Genomic DNA, 24,656 nt, shown 5'->3' with positions numbered 1-24,656 from the left:
TGCAGAATTTCTGTTGCATATTAATGCTGTTAAGAGTAACACTTGTCTACCTAGGTGTGTACTTGTCATGAGGTTATCTTGGTTATATGTGGAAAACCTATTTTAGCTTGAGTACATTTCTTGAGTACCTTTGTAGGGGAGGGATAGTTGATTAAGGTTCATCTAGGGTTAAAGAGGGTGAAAACACTGCAGATTCTTAGTTTAAGTAGATAATATTACATAATTGTCCAAAACTGTCCACCAAACAAACATTACCCTGAAAATCTGGTTTCTGATGTTTTGAATGGAGTTACTTCATTTAGATACAGTAAATATCCTCCCATTCTTAAATTTGGTTACATTCCCAAGTCTTCAGCTCCTGCTGATGACCTTACCAGATTTCCCCTTCCCATTTCTCTAGATGCAGAACCCCATTAGGAACATTTTGTCAAAGAATTGGGATATTATTAAGAGTAGCCATGAATTGTCCAGGGTATTGGGTGACACCCCTAGTTTTAGTTACAAGAGAACTAGGTCTTTGAAGAATCTTTTTGAAAAAAACATCCCCTTCTCTTCTTAGTTGCCCTATTCAAATGACAGGGATGTACAACTGTGGCAAATGTGTTTGCTGCCCTTTTATTGCTTTGGGTGCTAGTTTCCAATTTCCCAATCCCAAGTTTCTGATACAGTTTAGTGATTTTTTGATTGTAATAGCACTAACATTGTCTACCTGGGAGTGTGTGATGAATGCTCTGCGTTCTGTGTAGGCAAAACTATTAGAAAACTTAGTGACCGCATTAAGGAACACCGTCAGGCTATAACGAAAGGTGACTCGAAAAATGCTTTGGCTAGACACACACTTTCTAGCTCCCAATGCAGCAGATTTTTGTTCCTAGTACTTGATTATCTGTCATTAACTGTGGTGGTGGTGCTGCGGTAGCGTTGTCGCCTCACAGTAAGATGTTGTCCTGTTCGATTCTCAGCTAAAGCGTCTTCTGTGTGGAGACATGCGTGAATGGGCGTACCTTCATTGAAGGTTGTGCGTCAGAGCTGGCAACTCGGTACGTAAAAATCTACTGCCAGTCATTAGCGAACCAGAGTTCCGCTGTGGCGACCCCTAACCGGGAAAAGCCGAAAGATACAACAACTTGATTATGTGTCATTACCTTATGGAGACTGCAATCCTTTACTTGAAGTAAAAAAGCTTAGATGGCGGATTAGACTTCAGGCTGACACGCCCCCTGGCCTTGATGGGAATCTTAATGTGAGAAGCATTCTCAAATGGGTCAGATAAGAGTGGTAGTTCCCTCTCCTACTAGTACAATTTTCTGGAACTTTAGAATTTTAGAATGTTATTTCACATCTAGTGTATTTTTGAATTATCCATTGTATAATTCTGATGAAGTTCGATTAGTGAACACTGCATTAGCGGATAGAAGCGCTTAATTTATGTTGTGATATAAATGTTTTTTTCGCTGTCATGGATTTTTGCTGCAGCAGGTTTACAAGGATTTATTAAATATTCTACACTGAAGATTCATTTCCAGTTCTTCCTGACTCCATTGGCACTATAGTTTTGTTGTTAATATTACATAATTGTTTGGAAGGATGATAAACTGGGTTTGCTAATGTAACTTTATGGTAAGGAGTCGCTGAGTTTGTTTATCCATTTGCCCGTCTAGCATGGGGCACTTCAGTATAGCTCCAAGTTTTAGATTTAGTCTTTTGATGTAATATTTGTTTTTACCCTACCTCTATCTGTATACTGTGTGTGTTTACTTATTTAGCATCCAAGGGGTTGTGTTGAACTATTATACTTATCCAGACATGACACATACCAAAAAATGCGGCAAAGATATAACTGTGTTACAGAAAAAGGTAGACTTTAGTATAAGTCATGAAGGTGAAAAAACAATTGCAGTAGCTAATGGTTAAATGCAGACTACAGGAACACTGCTATCAAAACACAAAGTGTGTTGGTGATTTAGTCATAGTTGGGAGCATGGAGAAGCATAGAGAGGCATAGGACACTATAAAAATATGGTGCCAGTCTTCGTTGTCTTGTTATTGGTTGGTTGTTTTAAACAAAATTATTTATCAGTTCACGATAACTTTCTGTTATTTTAGGCTTGGGAAGACCACCATTTTGTCCTCCTAATAGGAACCAGAGAGTCTTTCAACCCCAGTACAGTTGGCCAGCAGAGGGAATTCGACTCAGGTCAGTTTAAAGTTGACACCTTTTTATGCTTGCCTCATTTGTTGCCTGGTTAATAATCAAACTGCCAAAAGCCAAGGAATATGAGGCAGAAAGCCTTGCTAAGTCATTCACAGACACACAAATGAGGAACAGCAGTACATGCACAGAGGATTATCATTTTATTTATACCAGGCCAGTGAATTTCATGTTCACATGTATTTTTAGGAAGGGGAGAAGTGAATACTTCCATGTTTGTTTTCTTTTGGAATCACTTGTTAACAGGATATGCCCACTGCCCATTTTCAGGAGTGGCCTGGTGTCAACACCTCATTAAATGACTTGTTCAGGGTCACACACTTTTCCAATTGGAAACTGAGGAAACAGCTGTTTAACTGCAAGTGATTTGTATTTTAACCCAGGATTACAGGTGATTAGTGATGCTACCATGTCAATGTTCATAGTGGTACATTTCTTACTGAAACTTGAGATTTTGCAGGACAGACCACAGTCTGTACCAATAAATAATGCACAACTAAGTTAATAAATAGGTATATGTATTTTAGGTTTGCAATAGTGATGTTTCTTATTCAGAACAAGGTCATGAGCTGTGCCAGCCCATGTGTGTGATTGTGCATCTTTAAATTTCTTTAATGAGGTGTCACCTGTTGGGCAGCACAGTGCATGGCATTGTCACATCACAGCAAGAGGTTTACCAGTTAAGTTCTTGGCTGGGGTGGCTTCTGTAAGGAGTGTGCATGTCCTCCCTATATTTGGATGGGTTTCTTCTGGATACTCCAGTTTCTTCCTACATTCTAAAGATATGCAGTAGGTGGATTGGACACTCTATCTTGTCTATAGGTATGAGTGTGTGTAGGAGTGTGTGGTGCAGAAGATATATGTATATATATATATATATATATATATATATATATATATATATATATATATATATATATATGGGTCTGCATTTATTTCCCAAAAAGCCAAAATACCGACAATCACAAGACCAAAACGAAAATTACCAGTCTCGTAAGTATTCTCAGGACAAATACCTCTGCACCCAGGCCTGCTCTCTCAGCAAAAAGAATTGCTTCTCCACCGAAATCATTCCTCACTCAGCAGTCTAACTCTGTGGAAGGTAGAATTTTAATCCCTCAAAGATATCTATTCTCTGAGGAGGTTGTTTAAGTTCTACAGAAAGCCAGGAGACCAACTTCTAGAAAATATTACACAGCTAAATAGAAAAGGTTTTCTTATTGGTGCTGCGAACACTCTTATTACAGGTACTTGCTGTCCTACAATATCTTTGTGAATTACTTCATTCAGGCTTGGCTTATTCTTTTATAAAATTCACCTGTTGGCCCTTAATACCTGCCTGTTATAACCCCCCACTTATGGATAGAGCGGAAGTCCACCTTTTTTTCAGGGGTGTTCTGCATCTTAACCCACCAAGAAAACCCATCTTAGGATCTGGATTGTTATTGCTGGAAAAGCTTACATTGCCTCCCTTTGAACCAGTGTCTTCCACCTCTTTAAAATTCTGCCTCTGGAAATCCATTCTACTTTTGGCTTTCACCTCTGCTAGGAGAGTTTCTGAGTCGCACACTCTCATGGTCATTCCACCTTTTCTTATTTTCCACAAAGGCAGGGTGACTTTCTGGGCTAGTCCATCCTTTGAGCCTAAGGTAGTGAACGACCTGTCACTCAATCAGACTATTCACCTACCCACTTTCTTTCCCAATCTCTGACATAGGGGGTAACGAATTTTATATTCTGTGGACATTCACAGACAACTGAGATTTTATCTGTACAAAGTCTGGACAAAAATCCTTCAGAAAAACTGACCATCTGTTTATATTTTTTATGAGCCCTAAGTTGGGCCACCTGTTCTCCAAACTTTTGTAACTTGGATCTCTAAGACCATCTCCTTCTGTAATGCACATTTAAGTAAGCCCTTGCTTTCCTGCCCAAAACCTCATTTCACTAGGACAGTGGGTTCCTCAGGTTTTTTTCACAAGGGAGTAGACACCAGGTCTAACTTAGAAGCAGCTTTTTGGTCCTGTCTACAGACCTTTACCAAACACTACAAAACTGATACCTTTCCAAGTCCAGGGCTGCCTTTGCTAGGTCTGTCTTGTCTTGACTGCTAGACAGCTCATCTACTCAGTAGCCAACCACCCTACTTTTTTTGTTTCAAACATCTTTATTAAATTTACATATATGACAAAGAAATCTTACATTTATATAAATGAAAAACATAGAAAATTGTATCACTTTAGTTGCAAACAGATTACATCACAGACACCATTGAAACAACTGTAGTTGTAAACTTTACACATCACTTATAAACCATCCAGTGATTGTCAGTTAAGCATTGTATGGCTCATTCAAATCCTGCCTCTTAAACCTCATTCCTGGTCTGCATATATTGTTACCACAGTTCCCATTTTTTCCTATGTAGTTTGATCCTTCCCTTTTCGTAAGCTCCCAATTCCAGTTGTTTTATCTCTGTTACTATATTCACTACTTCTAGTAAATTTGGTCTAGACTTTGATTTCCATTTTCTAGTAATTGCATTTTTTTGGCAGCCACCATAATTAAATTCAACATGGCTTTATTATGTCTAGGCAATTCCAATTCTGTAGCATAACTCAAAAAAATCATCTACCCAGTCAGTCCAGTCTGCTCACCCAGCATCTCTGACAGAGCAGTCAGCAGGGAATCCCAAAAGTCTGCCAGCTGATCATACTCCCAAAAAATATGTTCCCAGCCACCTCTTTCTTGCCCGTCACACCTCCAACACTTGCTGTCCACCTGAGGAAAAATTCTTTGGAGTCTACTTGGGATATAAAAATATCTATGTAAACACTTCCAGACAAAGATTCTAAATCTTCTGGACTTTGTTGCATATTTAGTAGATATACATATATCCCCCCTCCATTGTCTGTTTGTGAATTGCTTATCCAATCTGTTTTCCAAATCCTTTCTAAGCTCCTCTGATTGATTCTTCATGCAATATTTTATATGCTTTAGTAATTATTCCTTTTTTAATGGCAGATTCTGTTCTAGATTCTATTAAAAACTCTACCAGTGCTGGTCTTTCATTTAGAAGCCCCCCTATTTGTTTCTCTTTGCCTATACTCGAATACCAGTCCTTGATAGGGAAGGCAATCTCTAACCTGCAGTCCAAATAAATTCTTGGCCTCTTCCCATTCTGTTACCTTTCCCTTTCTAATTACTTGCTCCCAATACCTTGGTTCCTTTGCCAGTTTTCTCCAATAAATTCCAGCCCCCTCTTGCCTATTATTTGTATCCCTGACAACCATCAGCCCTAGAGACAAAATCTCTTTTCTCCATTCTCATGCTGGTTTTAGTTCTTAGAATACTCCCTGCTATTTTATGAATATAATACTCTGTATGATTTTGGTTGTTCTCCTTAAGAGTCTGCATCCAAAATTCAAATCCCTCCGTATTTCTTAAGCTTTCTCCCTGTGTCAGTATCATTCCTTTCCACTTTGAGTTATAGTTTTCTGCTTTTGCTATGTATAAGAGCCTTAACTGTGTTGCTCCAAAATACCCCCTCAAATTAGGTAATCCTAGTCCACCTTGTTCTATCAGAAGAATCAGCTTATCCCACTTGACCCTTGCTGTCTTCCCTTCCCAGATAAAATCATTCAACTAGCCACCCTTCTGTCTACCTTCTTCAACAATGGGAATCAACTATATGTCAGAAGTACTGTAACAGTGATTTTATTCAGGAAATAGTACAGTTGTGTAAGAACTTATCATAACAGTAGATGTCCTACTAATCATTGTTGTTAGTTTATAAGTGATGTGTAAAGTTTACAACTACAGTTGTTTCAGTGGTGTCTGTGATGTAATCTGTTTGCAACTAAAATGATACAATTTTCTATGTTTTTCATTTATATAAATGTAAGCTTTCTTTGTCATATATGTACATTTAATAAAGATGTTTGAAACAAAAAAAAAGTAGGGTGGTTGGCTACTGTTCTCCACCTCTTCTTTAACCTCTACTCTGCTACATGGAAATGGGAGAGTTTACTTACCTATTTGAGCCACACCTTCCCTAACTGACTGATCTTCCTCTCTCAGTAGTCTTTAGGCTACTGGCTTGGAGGTCAACTGAGGTATATGCTCGTACATTTATCTGTATTCCCCTCTGCTTTTGAGCTGAGGTTGTGCATCAGATGTATGACCTTGGGAAGATAAAGCTTTGGTACTGTGGCTGGACATCAGGAGTGATGACCTGCATGTCAGGAATACCGTAACAGTGATTAGTAGGAGGTTTACTGTTCATAAGTTCATAGGTTTATAGAAGGTTACTAGGCTAGCAGCCCTAGAGCCTTTACAAGCCTAGCCATGTTAATCACAAGTATCCCCATTTGTTTTTTTTTGTTAGTTTGCAGAACGAATTTATGAACAGAGCTGGTCCGTGATCAACACTGGGTATCCGTGTCCTTGAGAGACATGGGTGCCATCCCAGGGGTGAATTTGCGGTCTCCTATCCAATTATCTAGGTTGCATTTGAATAGGGTCATTAAGGACCTCTGTTTTATGTGGATAGGGAGTCTATTTCAGAGAAGTGGCAGTCTTTGGGAGATATATCTCTCTCTCCAACATGCTCTGTTAATGTCACAAGCTATGTTGAGATCCCTAGAGTGAGTGATTCTTGAGCCATGTGACTTGCAGATGTGTAGCATTTCCATTAGGGCAGGGTTGGAGACTGCCTATAGGCCAGGCACAATTCACTTGTCAGCAGCCTATAAGATACAGAGTAAAGTGGCAGGGCTTTCGGCCTGTCCACATAGGTCATGGTTTGGAGTCCCTGTATTTTCTTAGTGAAAAACCTCTGAGGTCTCTCCAGCTGCTGCAGGTCTCTAGTGAGGTACATGCAAAAGGGTGCTTTATATATTATTAATGGTCTGATGAGGGTTGAGTACAGTGGAGTTATAACATCCCTTGACCTGGATGCTATGCCCTTGCTTATGGGGTGTGCTGTGTAGAAGGCTTTCCTTACCACTGTGGAAACTTGGTGGTCAAAGTTCAGATCGCATCAACCTGTGTTCCCAAGTCTTGCACCACTGGGTTGGAACTCAAGGGGGTGCTGTCAGTATTGTAATTTGTAGGGAATTCCATTTTGCCAAAGGGAGTAATAATGCATTTTTGCATTTAATTTTAGACCATGGCTTTGGCACCAGTCATTTGCTTGGATTAGCCCTTCTTGTAATATATTGATATCACTGGGGACTAGATGTTTGTTCCCGTTTTGCAGTCATCAGTGAACTTGGTGAGCCAAAGGCTGTCTACTTTAGCCTGGACTTCTGAGAAATAGGTGCCAAACAGTAAGGGGCCCAGCTCAGACCCCTGTGGTACACCACTGGTGATGGGTCTGCAGGTGGAGGTGGAGTCACCAATTTTGACGGTGTGTGTTCTGTTGGTGAACCAAATGGCTACCCATCTGGTAATGTAAGGGTTAATCCCTATCCAGAATAGTTTCTCAATGATGCCAGAGTGGGGAATTGTGTTGAAAGCCTTGGCAATGTCGAGGCTGTTTGCACTGTCTTACCTTCATCCATGGATTTGCTGACATTCTTAAAGAAGTCTACCAGGTTTAATAAACATGATATACCCTTAACAAAGCCAAACTGGGTTGGGTCCAGTGTTTGGAGGTCGCCTGTGTCCTTGTTGATAAGGTCCATGATAAATCTTTCCATGGCCTTACAGATGAGGCTTGTTAGACTTATGGGTCTGTAGTTTCCAGCATCAGTTGATGGCCCACCTTTGTGCAGGGGATTATTGTTGCTGTTCCCCATTCTGCAGGAACATAGCCGGTTTTCAAGCTAATTCTTGTTTTACATTGTTTAGTAAATAACCTGGGATAATATCTGGTCCCATTGAGGCAATATTTTTGGCCTTGACGAGTATAGAGATGATCTGTTCTCTAGAGATACTTGTCAAAGGGCTGGTGTCAGGTATGCTTTAGGTGAGGATGGGGGGGAGGGGGGGGGGTGAAGTTTGCACTGAATCTGTCAACTAGCAGGTTGGTGATATCTTCCAGAGTAGTATGAGTGATCCCATCTACAACCATTTCAGCACATAGCTGAGCATTCCCTTTTAGACTTTGGACGTAATTAAAGAATACCTTATGGTTATCCTTTGCTAGGGATGTGATTTTAGTTTCGTAATTTGCTTTAGAAAACTTTACAATATTTCTTGTTTTCCTGTTTAGGCTTAGGAGGGGGAACTTTTACTCTGCAGAATGATATTGCTTTTGGACAACATTTTTTTCCACTTGTTATGTAATCTGTTTATATTTGAAGTCAACCACAGTGGCTTGTTTTTACGAGAAGACCTGGTTTTGATCTGGTCAGGTACAGCAGAGTTTATGCAGTTGCTTAAGTGTTTGTACAAGGCATTTGTGTACACTTCTGCATAGTGATCATTGGTGTCTGCGATGGTGGGTGGTATGAAACTTTTTATACCATTGCTTAGTATGCTTTAGTTAGCTTTGGTGAAATTTTTTATAATTTTTGTTCCTGTGAGGATGTCAGTTCCAGTAGTTACTTCAAACGAGACTGATTTGTGATCTAACCTAACCAGGGTGGGTATCACACATGGTGAAGTACTATGAGCCCCCATGTTAGTGAGTACTATGTCCACAACATTAGAGCCCGTAGTGGGGGTCCAGACTGTCTGTTCCAGAGCATTTGTGTTAACAAAGTCCAGGAGCCTCTGGGCAAGCATGTTTTTGCTCTTGTATGTCTCCCAGTCTATGGAAGGATAGTTGAAATCACCCATGACTAAGGTGTTGGGCTGTATGGTGAGGGATTCCAGCAAATCAAGGTAGGCAGTGTGCTTATCCTGACTCATGGTGGGGGGGATCTGTAGCTAGCAATGATGTGGTCTGGAACTCTCCCACTAGTTAATTGGACTTGGAGTAGTTTGAGAGAATCATGCTGTTTGACCAGTCTCAAAGTGTATTTGGTTTTAATGAAGATGGATACACCTCCATCTTTGATAATTTTGAGGTCTGAATGTGTGAAATGCATTGTAGCCTTGCACGGCCGGGATGCTGTTAGTGACCTTGAACCATGGCTTGGTAACTGCATAGACGTTAGCATTCTCCAAAGTGAGGAGTGCTTCCAGGGAGTGCAGTTTCTTGTTTAAACTCCTAGCATTAAGCAGCATGACCCTGAGTTTGTCTCAATTAGACTTTGGTATGTTGTCAAATTTGTGGTTTTGACATTGCCTAAAAAGACAGTATGGGGGAGGTAAGGGCCTTTGACAGTATCTGAAAGCCTATGGGGGACAGTTGCAGACCATCTCTGGGAAAGCCGCAAGATTTGTTTACCATATACTTCCAGGCTGACAGATACTGGATCCCCTTGGGCTGACACTAAAAGCTGATTTCCTTGTTGATGTCAGTCATTTTTTGTTCATATTGTGGCATCATCCTGGGTGAGGGTAGGATACTGCTTAGGGCTAGGGACATACCTGTCTGGGACACATAATGAGAGAGTTCCATCATGTCTCTCTTCATATAGTCCAGAGAAGTATGTCTCAAGTCATTCACTCCAACATGGACTATGACAGAGTCATAACGGTACTTGTTGTTGAGTGACTTGAGTGCATGTATGATTTTTCAGATCATGGCACCTGATAGGCAGCTGACCGTGACCTTCTTGTCCAGTCTGGTGAGGGGGACATCTGTGTGTCTCACTATGGAGTTGCCTATGACCAAGACAATTGATGGGTTTTGCCTTAGGAGCTTATTTGTTGAGGCATGGATGTGTATGTTGATATGTGAAGTGGTTTCTTTATGCTTAGTGGTGAGTCTGGGTGGTGTACATTTGGGAGGTCTCTGTTCTTTTGTTAGGCTTTTAGTGAGTACCTCTGCATATGTGTATTTATGTGGCATGACCTTATTTTGTGAGAGGTGGGGTTTGCATGAGAGGTGAAGCATTGTGCTGACAATCTGCTTGATGTCCAGTTTGTTTTTACGCAACATAATTTATTCCAATTCCACAGTGTGTTTGCATCTTTTACATAGGGTGCTAGTTTGCTTTAGGAGTAAATGGTTGTCAGTCTATATGAAGGAATTGATACATTGCCTCAAGTTGTCCATATCAGTCAAGCTAGCAGGAAAAATTATGGGGAACTGCCTGTCCACTGTGGCAGGATTTTTCTGAATGTGGTATTTGGAAAGAATGTGGACTAGTTGGATTTAGTCACAAACAGCCAAAATGAAGCAGCAATCCAATAAAATGCAGTTACCAAAGTGCAGTGCTGGCTTAGAATACACTTATTTTTCAGTGGATAAGTTGGATTTCAGTGCAGATGAGCACCACATTTATAGCTAAAGTTGGCAAATATTGAGCAGCTCCAGTAACTTGAGTGCAAACCTGTGCAAATGGAAGGCTTATATACCAGAAAATGTAAACAGTTTTAACACAACTGCCAATGGGAAAGCATGGGAAAGCCACAAACTGAGCCTTTCTCCAGCAATCCCCAACTTGGATGGCCATGAGCTACACACTTCTGCCACAAGGGTGCATGGAGGCCCTCTTATTGTAAGATGGCTGGTTTAAGAGCACAGTGATACCAAATAGTCTAAATTCAGCAGGTCTGAATCTAGCCAGTGCTATGTAAGACAAGGAAACACAATTTCTAGATGGGAAGGAGTAAGGGAGAGTCACAAAAAGGTCAAAGTGAGAGCCGTTATTAGTATACTATTAGATGACCTGCAGTGGTACCTCCCTCAGCACAAAACTGGCAGTTCTTTGAGTAGCTGTGAACAGTGGGAGACTATGGAGAGGTTTCCTTTAGAGGATTTTAAACTGGAGAGGTTTGCTTATATGAAAGCACGGGGAAACTACATTTGTGCATCAGGTTTTATACAAGCAGGATGACACTTTTATGAGCTTAAACCCTCATGCCTATCAGGTGAAAGCACAATAAACTATTGACCAGTAGTTCCCACCTTGGATGGTTTGAATTTAGCTCTCTGCCTCCACCAGAGTCCAAACAAACCCTTCCATTTTAAAACAAACTGGCTTTGAGCTCAAGTGCAGTAACAGATGCTGTACAACAGAAGTAACAATTCCTGCAATATCAGGAATCCTTGGAAAAAATCCATATGTGATATGCATGAAACTAGTCGTTTGAGTGATGAGTTGTTTTGTTATTTACTTGTCAAAACTACTAAGATACTTATGATTTACAGGGTGCCAAAATTACACAAGTCACAAACAAACCCACCCATGAGACCTATTGTTTCTGCAAGATGGTGGGTGACAGACCCCATCTCAAAATTTTTAAAAAAACAATTAAGATCCTTGCCAGACAAAGTTGCTACAATTTTAAGAGATACTAATATGTTTTTAAAACAGTTTTATGATTGGAATAACAGTAGTCTCGCTGGTGACATGCATTTAATTACCTTAGACGTAGATTCATTATTTACTGTCATCCCCCATGACTGTGGTGTAGAAAGTGTAAAAGTGTTTTTGTTGAGATACTAGAATTATGAAATGGATAAAATTATTTTAATTTGTGATTTATTGCAGTTAGTCTTAGAAAACAATGTTTTTATGTTTCAGACAAAATTTTTTCATCAAGTTAAGGGTGTAGCGATGGTTATGCCTGTCGTGAATACATATGCAAACATTGTTTTATATATATGTGGGAAGAGAAATGTATATTATCTGTACAGAACCCTTTTAAGAACCATGTTTGTTGACGATTTATTTGTGATATGGAAAGGGGATGGTTACGACTTTTCATGATTTTTCTCAATTATATAAATAAAACTACCTCCTTTTCGAGGTTTATGCATGAAATTTCTTCAAGTAGCATTGCATTTCTTGAGATATTATTATCTAAAGATGATGTGGGCATTATTCAGACTGAATTATATAGAAAAGTTTTAAAAGGAACAGTTATTTACACTGAAATAGCATGCATCCACCATTTCTCTTTGGGAACATCATAAAGAATCAGATGCAAAGAGTAGCTAGGTTAAATACCTCAGATGTGAATTATGGTTACTCAATTAGAGAATATGGCTAAAGGTTTTATTGACTGGGACTATTCTAAAGAAGATGTTTTGGTAGCATTTGATTCTGTAAAGCAGCAGTGCTCTAACACTGCCCGGCCACTTTTTAGTGACAGTCATCAATCGTGTGAGTGTGAATAATTTTTGTAATAGTACTAGATGCATGCTTACTTTCTATTAAAAATACTACAATGGTGAAGCAAATAATACACCAGCATTGGCCCATTTTACAAGATATACCAGAGTTGAAACAAATGGTTGATGATAAACCCACCTTTGGTTATAAACATAACTGTACACTTAAGCAGAGATTTTGTTATAAAGAGCAACCCAAGTATTTTAACACTGTAAGTACTAAACATGGAACCTTTAGATGTAATGATTGTGCATATTGTCAGTATATATATGAATACAGAGCTATTAAACATCCCACAACAGGTCAAGAATTTTTACTATATGCTTATGGGAATTGTAATACAAATAACGTTATTTATCTGGCCAAGTGCGAGTTATGTGAAGGGTATTATGTGGGCATGACCAATAGGAGATTTAAGGACAGGATAGCTGATGATATGGGTAATATAAAACATAAGGTTATTACTAATGCCCTATACAAACATATTTTGGAAAAAGGGGAAGATCATAGGTTTAAGTTTATGATTTTGCAGGGGAGATATTAAGTTACTGATTGAAAATGAAGAAATGAAATGGATTCTCAGAATGAGAGCTCATCTACCACCAGGACTCAATGGGACTTTCACTTTCAAACCTTTGCTCAAATGCTTCAGTGAAAGACTTTAATTAATGTCATGTGATTTTAGCCTAGTATTTAAATTCTGTACTGTTTTACTTTGAACTGTGTTTGCCTGAAGAAGCCTTGTGGTGAAAGTTTTTACTTGCAAATAAACTGGTTTAATGACTATTTGACCAGTGTCCTCCTTGTGCTTTCCATTAATCCATTTGTTTTTGTATTTCAGCTTTACTTTCTACAAACACATCACAATAGAAGTTAACTGACTTTAACTTAAGTAACTTATATATAAACTTAACTGCTAGAATCATACATGCTTACTCTCTGGCTGCATTCTCAAAATGGCACTAGGAATGGCATGTGCTAGACATTTATACATGCACGTAACATCTTGACATGCTTCTTAAAGATACAATGCACTCAGCATGTGCACTCTGATCTACAACCTCCCTCTTGAAAATAAAGCATGCAATGTTATGAATTTCTTTGGCATGCAGATATCACACACAGATGTCCTTCAAGAATGCAACTGCAGTCATAACATGTGGGTTGTCCTGTTTCAGGCAGCCCTCGGTCGGCCAGATTCCAAAGTCTGGGTCCGACGTCGGCTGATGTCGCATTTCTCTCCAACGTCAGAGCGGCTGGAGTACATAAGCATCAGCCGACGCCATTTTCTTCAGTCTTTCTTGCCGCGCGGTGCCCGAAGCAGAAGCAGTTCGCAAGTGCCGGTCGGTCAGCTCCTGTATTCTACAATACCGAAGTCATCAAAAAGCTAAGTACCACGATGGGGACCTTTTCTTGCCTCAGCCGATGTCAGAAATTACTGAAAAAGTTAACAATTGTCTTTCTTGTGGTAAACAAATACCTCATAAGGATTTCCACTCTTACTGTCTCCCTTGCCTGGGCCCAGACCACGACGTCTCGGCCTGTGTAGCCTGTGCTCGCTTCAACAAGCGCACTCTCAGGCGCCGGGCGGAGTTCGCTGAAGATTTTTTCGGCGATAATTTTGCTTACACCATGCCGTCGGATCTCCCGACATCGCAAACTCCCAAAAAGCGAAAAGACCGGGACCGACATCCTCGGCCCGCGTCTACTACCGACTCCACGCCAAAACCTAGCGCGAGTGCTCCAGTTCCCTCTGAGACGGTCTCTCCACCACTCCGAACCGAAGACACCGCATTACCGACGACTCCGATTCCAGACATTACTCCGACGCCAGTTATAGATTTTCCTCCGGATACCGAAACCGAGGAAATGCCCGAGACCATTGCTGTAGACAAGGTCACTCCTGCACGTGGAGCTGCCAGGCCCCCTATGGCCATGTCTATTAAGGCCTACACTAGGGCTAAGGCAGCCAGCAAAATAAAGCATATTACTTCTAAATCCTTACCTCAGCCTACTCCAGAGACACAAATTATGTCCATGGCTGCTGATTTAATTTCCATGATTAGAGGTTCACAGGCCCATCCTGAGAGAGGATCCCAGCCCCCTCCTGATAAAAGGCCCCGGGTTGAACCCTCTGACCTTACTCCTTCAGATGAAGATTCTGAGGGCTCTGTCCACTCTGATAGCCAGGAAGAGCTCTTTCAGACCTATGAGGACTCGGATGCAGAAAATTCCATCCCCTCGGCCTCCTCTCCTGAGGATATTTCTTTTGGGGAAGTTCTGCACACCATGAGGGAACATTTCAAGTGGCAAGGCCAGGAATATTCTGATTCTAGGAAACGCCTTAGGACTTTCCTTAAGAAGCCTCAGCACAGGCCCTTAGCTATTCCTCCTGTACTTGATGTTCTGGATGATTTGTATTCTGACTCTAGTGCTACCCCTGATTCTCTTCCTCCTGCTCCAGCCAAGCCAGACAGGTATTACAGGGTCCCAGAAACTCATTCCCATTTATTCAGGGCCCATACTGCTGATTTGGAAACTATTTCACAGGGGCCTAAAGGAGTTTCAGCCTCCACCTCAAAAAATCCTTTGCCCTCCAACAGGGAAGCTAGGTCATTAGAGAGATGGGGCAAAAAGGTTTACACATCCACTACCTTATCTATGAGAGCTGTAAATTGCCTTTTTTATATGGTACAATATCAGGATTATCTGTTAGAAGATTTACAAAAAACATTAGCCACTCCTGATCCTTTAGACAGGAAGACTTTGCAGGAAGCTGTACATAACACTCAGCAAGTAAGCAATCACTTCCTGCAGTGTGGATATGATGCACTGGAAGCTTCATGTAGGGCAGCTATGACAGGGGCAGTCATTCGTAGACATGCTTGGTTAAAAGATCAACCTCTACCAGATCATGTAAAAGCAAAAGTTCTGGATGCACCTTTGGAAAAGAACAAGCTTTTTGGTGCAAATGCTAAGGATGTGTTAAAGACCATCAAAGAAAAAGCAAAATCAGTTCAGACAGTGAAAGACTTCCTCCAGGTTCAACCCCCCAGACTCAGTAGGAATTGGCCTTCAAAAAACTGGTCCTTTCCTAATCAAGAAAAGTTTCAAAGGGGTAAGAACAGACGTGGCCGAGGAAGAGGCCAATACAGAGGCCCTTACAGGGGATGACAATGGCAGCCAGGAAACCAAAGAAGTGACGCAGGGGTTTCACCTGCCCCACAACCACAATCTCAATGACTTTCCTCTACTACCGCCTACCAGGGAACATCTAGAAGCTCCCTTGGGCGGGAAGTTATCCCTGTTTGCAGAAAACTGGCACAGACTGACAAAGGACAAATGTATTTTGGACATTATAGACCGAGGGTACAGGTTTCATTTTCATACCTTACCAAGAAAACAAGGCATGCCAAACCTACCACAAAATCAGAGGGCAGAGGCTATCAAACAAATCACTCTGCTGACTCGGATGAAAGCAATAGAAAGAGTTCCACAACAAGAACAAGACCAGGGGTTTTACTCAAGACTGTTCCTTGTTCCAAGAAAAGAATCTCAATGGAGACCAATACTTGACTTGTCCACATTAAACACCTTTCTCATAGTACCAAAGTTCAAAATGCTGACTCTACAGCAACTCCTTCCCATGCTGGGCAAGGGGTCATGGCTGATTACTCTGGACCTCAAGGAGGCATACCTGCATGTCCCTATCAGACACAGCTGCAGAAGATACCTCAGATTTCTTGCAGGGCCAGAGCATTATCAATTCTCAGCATTGCCATTTGGCTTATCTACTGCGCCCAGAGTATTTACAAAATGCCTGGCTTCAGTAATTGCTCATTTCAGGCTCCAGGGGATACAAATTTACCCGTACCTGGACGACTGCCTCATACAAGTGGACGACAAATTGATGTTGACAAAAAACCTGGATTATGTCATACGATTACTTCAAGCTCTGGGATACACAGTCAACTTCCAAAAGTCAAGACTGCAGCCATCCCAGCAAATAATCTTCTTAGGAGCCAAACTAGACACAGCCTCTCAGATGGCTTACCTGACAGAAGACAAGCAAGAGAAGTTAACTCATTATTTCAAAGGTTTAGCAAAACTCACCCAGATGACTGCAAGGAGATTCCTACAGGCCCTGGGTTACATGGCATCCTGCATTCTCCTGGTTCCATTAGCAAGACTACACATGAGAAAGCTTCAATGGTACCTAAAAGCATTTGGTCTCAACACAGCAACAACTTGGAGACAATCATACCACTCATTCCATGCCTACAAAAGGAATTCCTATGGTGGGCCTCGGTGAGCCAGGCAAACACAGGTATGTCATTCAAAAAACCACAGATAACACAGACCATGACTACAGACGCCTCAGACCTTGGATGGGGCACATGGAAGGCAGGTGTATACAAGGACAATGGTCTCCAAAGGAAACACATCTGCATATAAACCAAAAGGAAATGCTGGCAGTAATGCATGCCATCGAGGCCTTTCAACACCAACTCCAGCAAGGCCATTTACTGATACGGACAGACAACACCACTGTGATGTGGTACATAAACAAGCAAGGTGGCACCCACTCTTACCCCTTTGCAGACTGACAATGCAGCTTTGGGAGAAATCACTGAGCCTAAACATCCAGTTACAATCCCAGTTTGTTCCAGGAAAAGACAATGTGTTGGCAGACAGCCTAAGCAGGAATTTCACAGATCCACACGAGTGGAGGTTACATCCGAAGGCCTTCAGACAACTCACTTCGACATGGGGCAAGCCAGAAGTGGACCTATTTGCCTCTCACCTCAACCATCTTCTACCAAAATTCTGCACAAGGACATACCATCCAAAAGCTTGGAAAATAGATGCCCTCTCATTCAACTGGAACTCCCTAGCAATCTATGCATTCCCACCTCTGCCACTGATGACCTCAGTATTACTAAAAATCAAAGCAGAGAAACCCAAGGGAATCATAATAGCTCCGGACTGGCCAAGACAACACTGGTACCCACTACTACGGAGCATATGTCACACCAGGAGGTGGGCCCTTCCCCAGTGGCCTCTACTTTTGACTCAACACAATTTCAAAACACTGTACCCAAATCTTCAGACACTGCAGCTAACAGCCTGGGAGATCCCATAAATAAATTTGGCTTATCTCTCTCCAAGGAAGTTCAGCGGATACTAACAGAGGCTCGAAGACCATCCACCAGAAAGGTTTACTTAGCAAAGTGGAAAAGATTCAGCAATTGGAATACCAGCAAGGGACATGATGCATCATTGTTGAACATCCCACTCATCTTGGAATATTTGGCAGATATGTTAAAGAACGGCCTCTCACATTCTTCCATAAAGATACATGCATCTGCTATTTCAGCTAGATACAACACTGATCCTCCTGTTTTTTCTCACCCTTTATTAAGGCAATTCCTCAGGGGAATCAAGAACATTAAGCCACCAAGAAAGGCCCCAGTGTCAGCCTGGGACCTCAATTTTGTCCTAGAAAAACTGACTCTACCTCCATTTGAGCCAGCAGCTTCAGTTGACCTGCAATTTCTCTCATGGAAGACAGCTTTCCTGTTGGCAATTACCTCAGCAAGAAGGGTTTCGGAGTTACAGGCCCTAATGACAATACCACCCTTTATTATTTTTCACAGAGACAGGGTTTCATTAAGGACCAACCCTACTTTTATGCCAAAGGTGGTATCCAGGGTTTCTTTAAATCAAGCCATTCATCTGCCTGCCTTCTTCCCCAATCCTGAGAATAGGGGGGAAAGACTGTTGCATACCTTGGACATTCACAGACAACTTCGATACTACCTGGACAGAACCAAGGCCAGTAGGAAGTCTGAACAACTTTTTGTAGCTTACGCCCCTGCAGTCCAAGGAAAAGCAATTTCAAAACAGACTATTTCTAAATGGATTGGACATTGCATCAGATTCTGTTACTCCTTTCATGGAAAGACTGTTCCAGCCAATGTCAGACCACATTCCACTAGAGCTACAGCCACCTCTACAGCATTCTTAAGAGGGGTGCCTACCAAGGACATTCTAGAAGCTGCTACATGGAGCTCCGTGCATACATTCTCCAAACACTACAATCTCCCTCTATACTCCAGATCCAGAGCAGGCTTTGCTTCGGCAGTCCTGCAGGGTTTGATTGCCACACCATCTTTTCCCTAGAGCATTCCTCCTCCCCCAGCTAAGCTGTGGTATTCTACCCACATGTTATGACTGCAGATGCATTCTTGAAGGACATAGTACAGTTTTGTACCTACCATAAATGTAGATGTCCGATAGACATGCAACTGCAGTCGGATTTTCCCTCCCTCCATTCCCCTCTATGCCTAGGGTCCACTCCTATCCCTGTTTTTCTTAGCTGGGGATATCTGTTATGGTGTATTTGTTTTATTGCTCATTTATTTGTTTGGAATCCTGTTTTTGTCTTCCAATTTGATTACAGCCTTCCTTGGAGGGCACCTGGCACCTGGGGCAAGAAACACTGAAGAAAATGGCGTCGGCTGATGCTTATGTACTCCAGCTGCTCTGACGTCGGAGAGAAATGCGACATCAGCCGACGTCGGACCCAGACTTTGGAATCCGGCCGACCGAGGGCTGCCTGAGGCAGGACAACCCACATGTTATGACTGCAGTTGCATGTCTATCGGACATCTACATTTATGGTAGGTACAAAACTGTACTTTTTCCATCATGCATTTACACAAGATAAAACACATATATATATACACAGTTAAGTCCGTGTTGCTGCATATTTCACACTGGGCATGGATATTCACCCATATTGTGTGACATAAAACCAGGAATTGGATTTAGCAACTGTAGCTGTCTCTGTACAATGCTCAGTCTTTGAATTGTCTGAAACCCCTACAGGAATGGAATCAGAGATAGGAATACACTCTGGGATGGAAACAACATTTGGTTCACTCTGAGATGCAGAGTCTGTCTCATCAAAATGATGTGGTAATGATTCTGGTAAAGGAAGTAAATGTCTCTGGTTTCTCCAGCACTGCATATCCTCGGATTTTACCAGGTAGGATCTCAGCTTGCCACATATGCCTGTAACTTGACCAGTCTGGAAACCTTTTGCAGTTTGTATTCTCACTGTTTCTCCTTCCCTCAACAGATGAAATCCATTCCTTTTGTCATAACTGGACTTCTGGATTGAATGCTTCTTGAAAAGTTGAGCCTTTATGGTTCTGTTGTTCTTAGCTTTAGGCCTCAATAAACTGGAGCTAATAGGTAGCGTCATTGTAGTTTGCCTGGAAGGAAGTCTTTGACCAGGTGAGCCAAGAATATCGTCACGGGGTATGTTTCTGAGATTAAGTAAATTCATATAGACACCGGTATTGTCACGCTTTGACCTTTCAAGTAATTGCTTTGCATTCTGCACTGCACATTCAGCTAGACCATTTGACTGTGGATATTCAGGACTGCTAGTAACATGTACAGTACAAAGGCCCATTCTCTTGCAAATTTCTGAAACAGTTGTCTAGGAAATTGAGTACCATTGTCAGTGATAACTTTGTGTGGACTACCATGGACTGAGAAGTGACGTTTCAACTAAGTAATAACAGTAGAGGCTGTTAGGTTAGGTTGTAAGTTACTCTCAAACCAGTTTGAGAGTCTGTCAATGCTAAGTAGTGTTGATTGTTCCACTCAAAGATATCAGTGGCTACCGTTGACCAAGGTAGTTCAGGGACTTGATTTAGCTGAAGCAGTTCTCTTTGCAAATGCAGTCTTGTACTATTGCATACTGAAGAAGAAGAAAGCACTTTATCCATGTCTGCCAGTGATGACGGCCAAAATAGCAATTCCCTTGCTCTTCTCTTAGTGGATGCTGAACCTGGGTGACCACAATACAAAATCTGGATATATTCTTGTTGTAAGGAAGCAGGAACAACAATTTTAGGACCTTTGAAAATAATGCCATCTTTCTTCAACATTTCATCTCTGTAAGGAAAATAGGTTTGCACTTCAGGTGGTACATTAGATTGTTTTGACAGCCATCCAACATTAATGTAGTGATTAAGCTTTTGCAAAATTGGACCAGTCTTTGTGATCTCTTAACTCATCAAGCCTAGTGGTATAAAAATTACACACTGCTATCACGTCAAAGTCAAAATTCTCTGTGTCAACCTGTTCCTTCATATTTCTGGCAGTCTGGATAAGGTGTCAGCCAGATAGAGAAGTTTGCCTTTCGTATAGACCATGTTGAAGTTGTACTTTTGTAATTTGAGCATCATTCTTTGAAATCTTGCTGGAGCTAAATGCATAGACTTCTTTAGAATTGTAACTAGAGGTTGGTGTTCAGATTCAGTCTGAGTGGCTCAACCATAAATATAATCATGAAACTTGGAATATGCAAATACTATTGCTAAAAGTTCTTTCTCAATTTGAGCATACTGCATCTCAGTTTAGGTAAGTGTTCTAGATGCATAGGCTACTAGTCTGCCCTCTTGAACTATAACTGCACCTAAACCAAATTTTGAACCATCACAGGAAACAATGGCTGGTTTGTTCACATCATAGTATCTTAATGTAGGTGGGGTTGCACTTTTCTGCTTAATATCTTCAAATGCCTTCTGGTTGTGTTCTAGCCATGACCATACAACATTTTTGCGTGTTAGCTCTCTTTAACAGTGCTGTCAACTCACTGAAGTCTGGTGTAAACTTGCCTAAATAGTTGACCATGCCCAGGAAACACTGTAGAGATTGAACATTGTCTGGCACTGTCATTTCAAGAATAGCTGCTTGCTTGGTCGGGTCTGGTCTCAAACCAATACTAGTAAACAAATGACCTACATATGTAACTTTTGGTAGCCTGAATTTTCACTTCAGAAGATTGAGATTCGAGTTTACTTCACGTTCTCTGTCTAGAACTCTCTTTAGGTTTCTGTCATGCTCTGCTTCACCATTGCCTCCAACCAATAAATCATCTACTGTTATGGCACAAGGATAACCCCCCAAAAAATTGCTCCATTGCACACTGAAAGGCTTCACTTGCAGAATTTATTCCAAATGGCATCCTTAGAAATCTGTATCTGCCAAACCGGGTTCCAAAATTGGTTAGTAATGAGGATTTGCGATCAAGCATCACTTGCCAGAATGAAGTCTTTGCATCCAAGACAGAAAAAACAGTGGCATTTGGTATTAGAGCGGCGACCTTTTTGACTGTGCGGATTGGATGATGTGGTATCTTCGATGCTTTGTTCAAATCTCTTGGGTCAGTACATATTCTGATTTCATCTGAGCCTTTTTTGTGAGTTGTTACCATAGACAACACCCATTCAGTTGGTTCTGTATATTGGACAAGCTTGGACATTTCTCAGGACTGTGGATAATAAGAGTATGTGAAATTAATAGCTGGAAGTGGGCTATAGAGTTAGTCATTTCAGCCCAGAAGAGTTGCTTTAGAGGTAAGCTGTGATGTGAGTTGCCAGGCATGTTGGCTTCTCACTTAGCTATGTTAGTATAGCACTGCTGCAGCAGTAGAAATTGATTTGATTGTAAATTGATGAAAGTGGGCACGCCGTACAGAAGAGTTGTATCAGGTATGTGTTAGCAATACATAGTCTTTTAAGTATGGTTTTATTCTGGGGAGAGAGACAAAAGTTCTTTATGATTTTTTTTGACAGCTGTTTTATGTGAAGGTCAAATTTTGTATTTTCATCTATAGTTACTGCTAGAAATCTGGTGTGAGGTACTATTTCGATTTTGGTGTTACTGGCGAAAGTTAAGGAAACATGGTATTTTGTTTGGTTTAGATGTGAGCAAGAGTAATTTAGGGGATTTAGTAGAATTTCTGAGTACTAAGCCATGCTTCGACAGATAGAGAGGGTATTCATGAGCTAGGTAATAATTTTACTAAGGACATATCTGCACAGATTCGTGTAGAGTTGTCTGTGTATTGTGTAATAGAGGCATACTTGCTGGTTTTGTATAGGTCTTTTATGAAAATATTAAATAGGAATGGGCTTAGGATGGATCCTTGTGGTACCCCTAGAGATGCAGGAAGAAAGGGGAAGTGTCAGCATTCTTTTTGATAACCTGTTGCCTGTCTTACAGATAATTGGTAAACCAGGAGTAAGAGAAATTGTCTAGCCTTATTGGATTGGAGTCTTTAGAGCAGTTTGGGGTGTGATACTGTATCAAAATCCTTGGACAGGTCAAGGAAAACAGGAGATACAAATGACGCGAATTTTGATGCAGACTGAGAGTTGTGGAGAAATTTACTAGAACAGATGTGATACTATAATATGGTCGAAAGCTGTGTTGAGTTGAGAAAAAAGTTTGTTTTAAAGTGTAGAGTCAAGAAGCTGTATTTGAATGCATTTTTCAAGTATTGTACATAACAGGGAAAGGATGGATATTAGGTGATAATTGCTAAGTCAGTTGATTTACCACCTTCATGTATTTATGTAAGACTTTTTCCAGAGTGTGGGAACGTTTATTTTTTTACTTATTGGTTGATTAAGAGGAATATAGAAAATGCTAAGACCTCTGCAGCTATTTTAATATATTCAGTGGGAAGGTTATCTGGAGCAAGTGTTGGTTTGAGTTTGAGGAGGAGTTTTTTGATAGTTGAAGTTGGTATGGATGGAAAGTTATTTGGTTGTGGCAGTTGTGTGTTTCAACTATAGGTAGGAAAGTTGGAGTTGTATCTTTCAAGAGTAAGGCTAACAGGTTAGAGGGGACAGAAGAACAAATTTGCTGTGTGCAGATGATGTGGCATTACAGGCAGACTCTGAGCAAGAACTTTAGCTAAGGATAGGGGAATGTAATGCAAAACTGAAGGCACATAGATTGAAAATAAGTTTAGATGACACTGTGGTAATGGCAGCAAACTGGGAAAATCAGAAGAAGCTGAGAATTGAGATAGAAAGGGGGAGATAGTGGAACAGGTTAACTGCTTCATGTATCGGGGGGGCGTTGAAGAGAGGGGAAGTCTGAATGATGAGATGAAAGCTATAATCAGAAGGGCTGCATCTAACTGGCATAGAGTATCAGGTTTAGTGTATGACAGAAGACAGCCAAACAGTCTTAAAATTAAGGTGTACAAAATAGTGGTGCGACCAGCAGTAAAGGCAAAGCAGATTAGGAAGCTAGAGGGGATGGAAATGAAATGCCTGAGATGGGTGTTAGGATGCACACTGTGGGACAGATGAAGAAATGAGGATATAAGAGTAGAAGCCAGAGCAGCTCCAGTTGCAGAAAAGATCAAAGAGAGCAGATTACTATGGTTCACGCGTATGTACAGAATAGCAGAAGAAAAATAGAAATTTCTGGTAAAGAAGATTTGGGACAGACAGGAAGAAGGTAAGAGGAAACAATGGCATCCAGCAAAGAGGAGGATGGATAATGTGAGAGAATATTTGTGACAGTATGGCATGACTGTTGAAGAAGGCAGGAGTGTGGCATTGAATTGAGAGAGATGGCAATAGTTAACATGACACCACGACCGCATGTAGAAAATGGGAAAAAGGGGGTTGATGTTGACGACTACTGTTAATATGAATAAGGAATTGAATTGGGTTGCTATGCTCTCAGAATTGTTGTTAGTTGTTGGGGATGGCTGAGTAGTACAGCTGAGATGGAGAAGTTTATTTTAGATGCCCAAAACCTTTTTGAGTTTGATTGAGTAGTGTTTTTAAGGTTTATATAAAATGATTTTTATCATGTTTTTGACTTGATTCCTGAGCTGCTGTTATTTTTGTAGGTATGTTTTACTTTTAGTCCATTTCCAATAGTCCAAGGATTATCTCTTTCTTTCATTAGCTGTTGTAATTGCCTCATTAACCCCAAGGAGCTGGGTTAAATTTGACTCATTTATTTGTAGCCAGGACAAACTGGTTAAGTATGTCAAGAAATGTGGTTTTAAATATAAACAGAGTTAATGGCTTCATCTAGTTGTAGAATTTTAAGTAGTTTCCAGTTGACTGATGTTAGCTTATTTATGAAGGTGAGTCAGAGTTGGTTCTGTTATGTGAAAGGTTGTAGCGGTGTTTTTGCAATGCAGGTGTTGTTTTACTGCAAAAATGGGTAGTTGGTCACTCAAATTAACAGGAAGGGAACCAGCAGAGGAGATTTTGTTTGAAGAATTTGTAAGAATCCAGTCAAGGGTGCTTTGTGTATTGCCATTTAAAAATCTATTTCTGTAGGTTTTGAGCTTGAAATAGTAAGTAGCAAGCAATAGTTATTAAATGACACAGGGTAAAACATGGTTGTATTGAAAAGGTGTCAGAAAGGTA

The 24,656-nt window shown here is 40.9% G+C and overlaps 1 protein-coding gene across 5 annotated transcripts in view; it reads left to right on the top strand.

Moving 5' to 3' along the window:
• The window catches only part of LOC122798540, a 1,608,245-nt gene that overhangs the window by 582,775 nt on the left and 1,000,814 nt on the right, over positions 1–24,656 (top strand). For all 5 annotated transcript variants that reach the window (XM_044067582.1, XM_044067581.1, XM_044067580.1 and 2 more), the window contains one exon: positions 2,107–2,197. In XM_044067582.1, the coding sequence (XP_043923517.1) occupies positions 2,107–2,197 (91 nt within the window). The remainder of the gene's footprint in view (positions 1–2,106; positions 2,198–24,656) is intronic.

Source organism: Protopterus annectens, chromosome 3.part1 (assembly GCF_019279795.1).
Source record: "Protopterus annectens isolate FY-2018-M chromosome 3.part1, PAN1.0, whole genome shotgun sequence".
In the NCBI taxonomy this organism is placed as follows: Eukaryota; Metazoa; Chordata; order Ceratodontiformes; family Protopteridae; genus Protopterus; species Protopterus annectens.
This window is presented reverse-complemented; position numbering and strand designations above follow the sequence as displayed.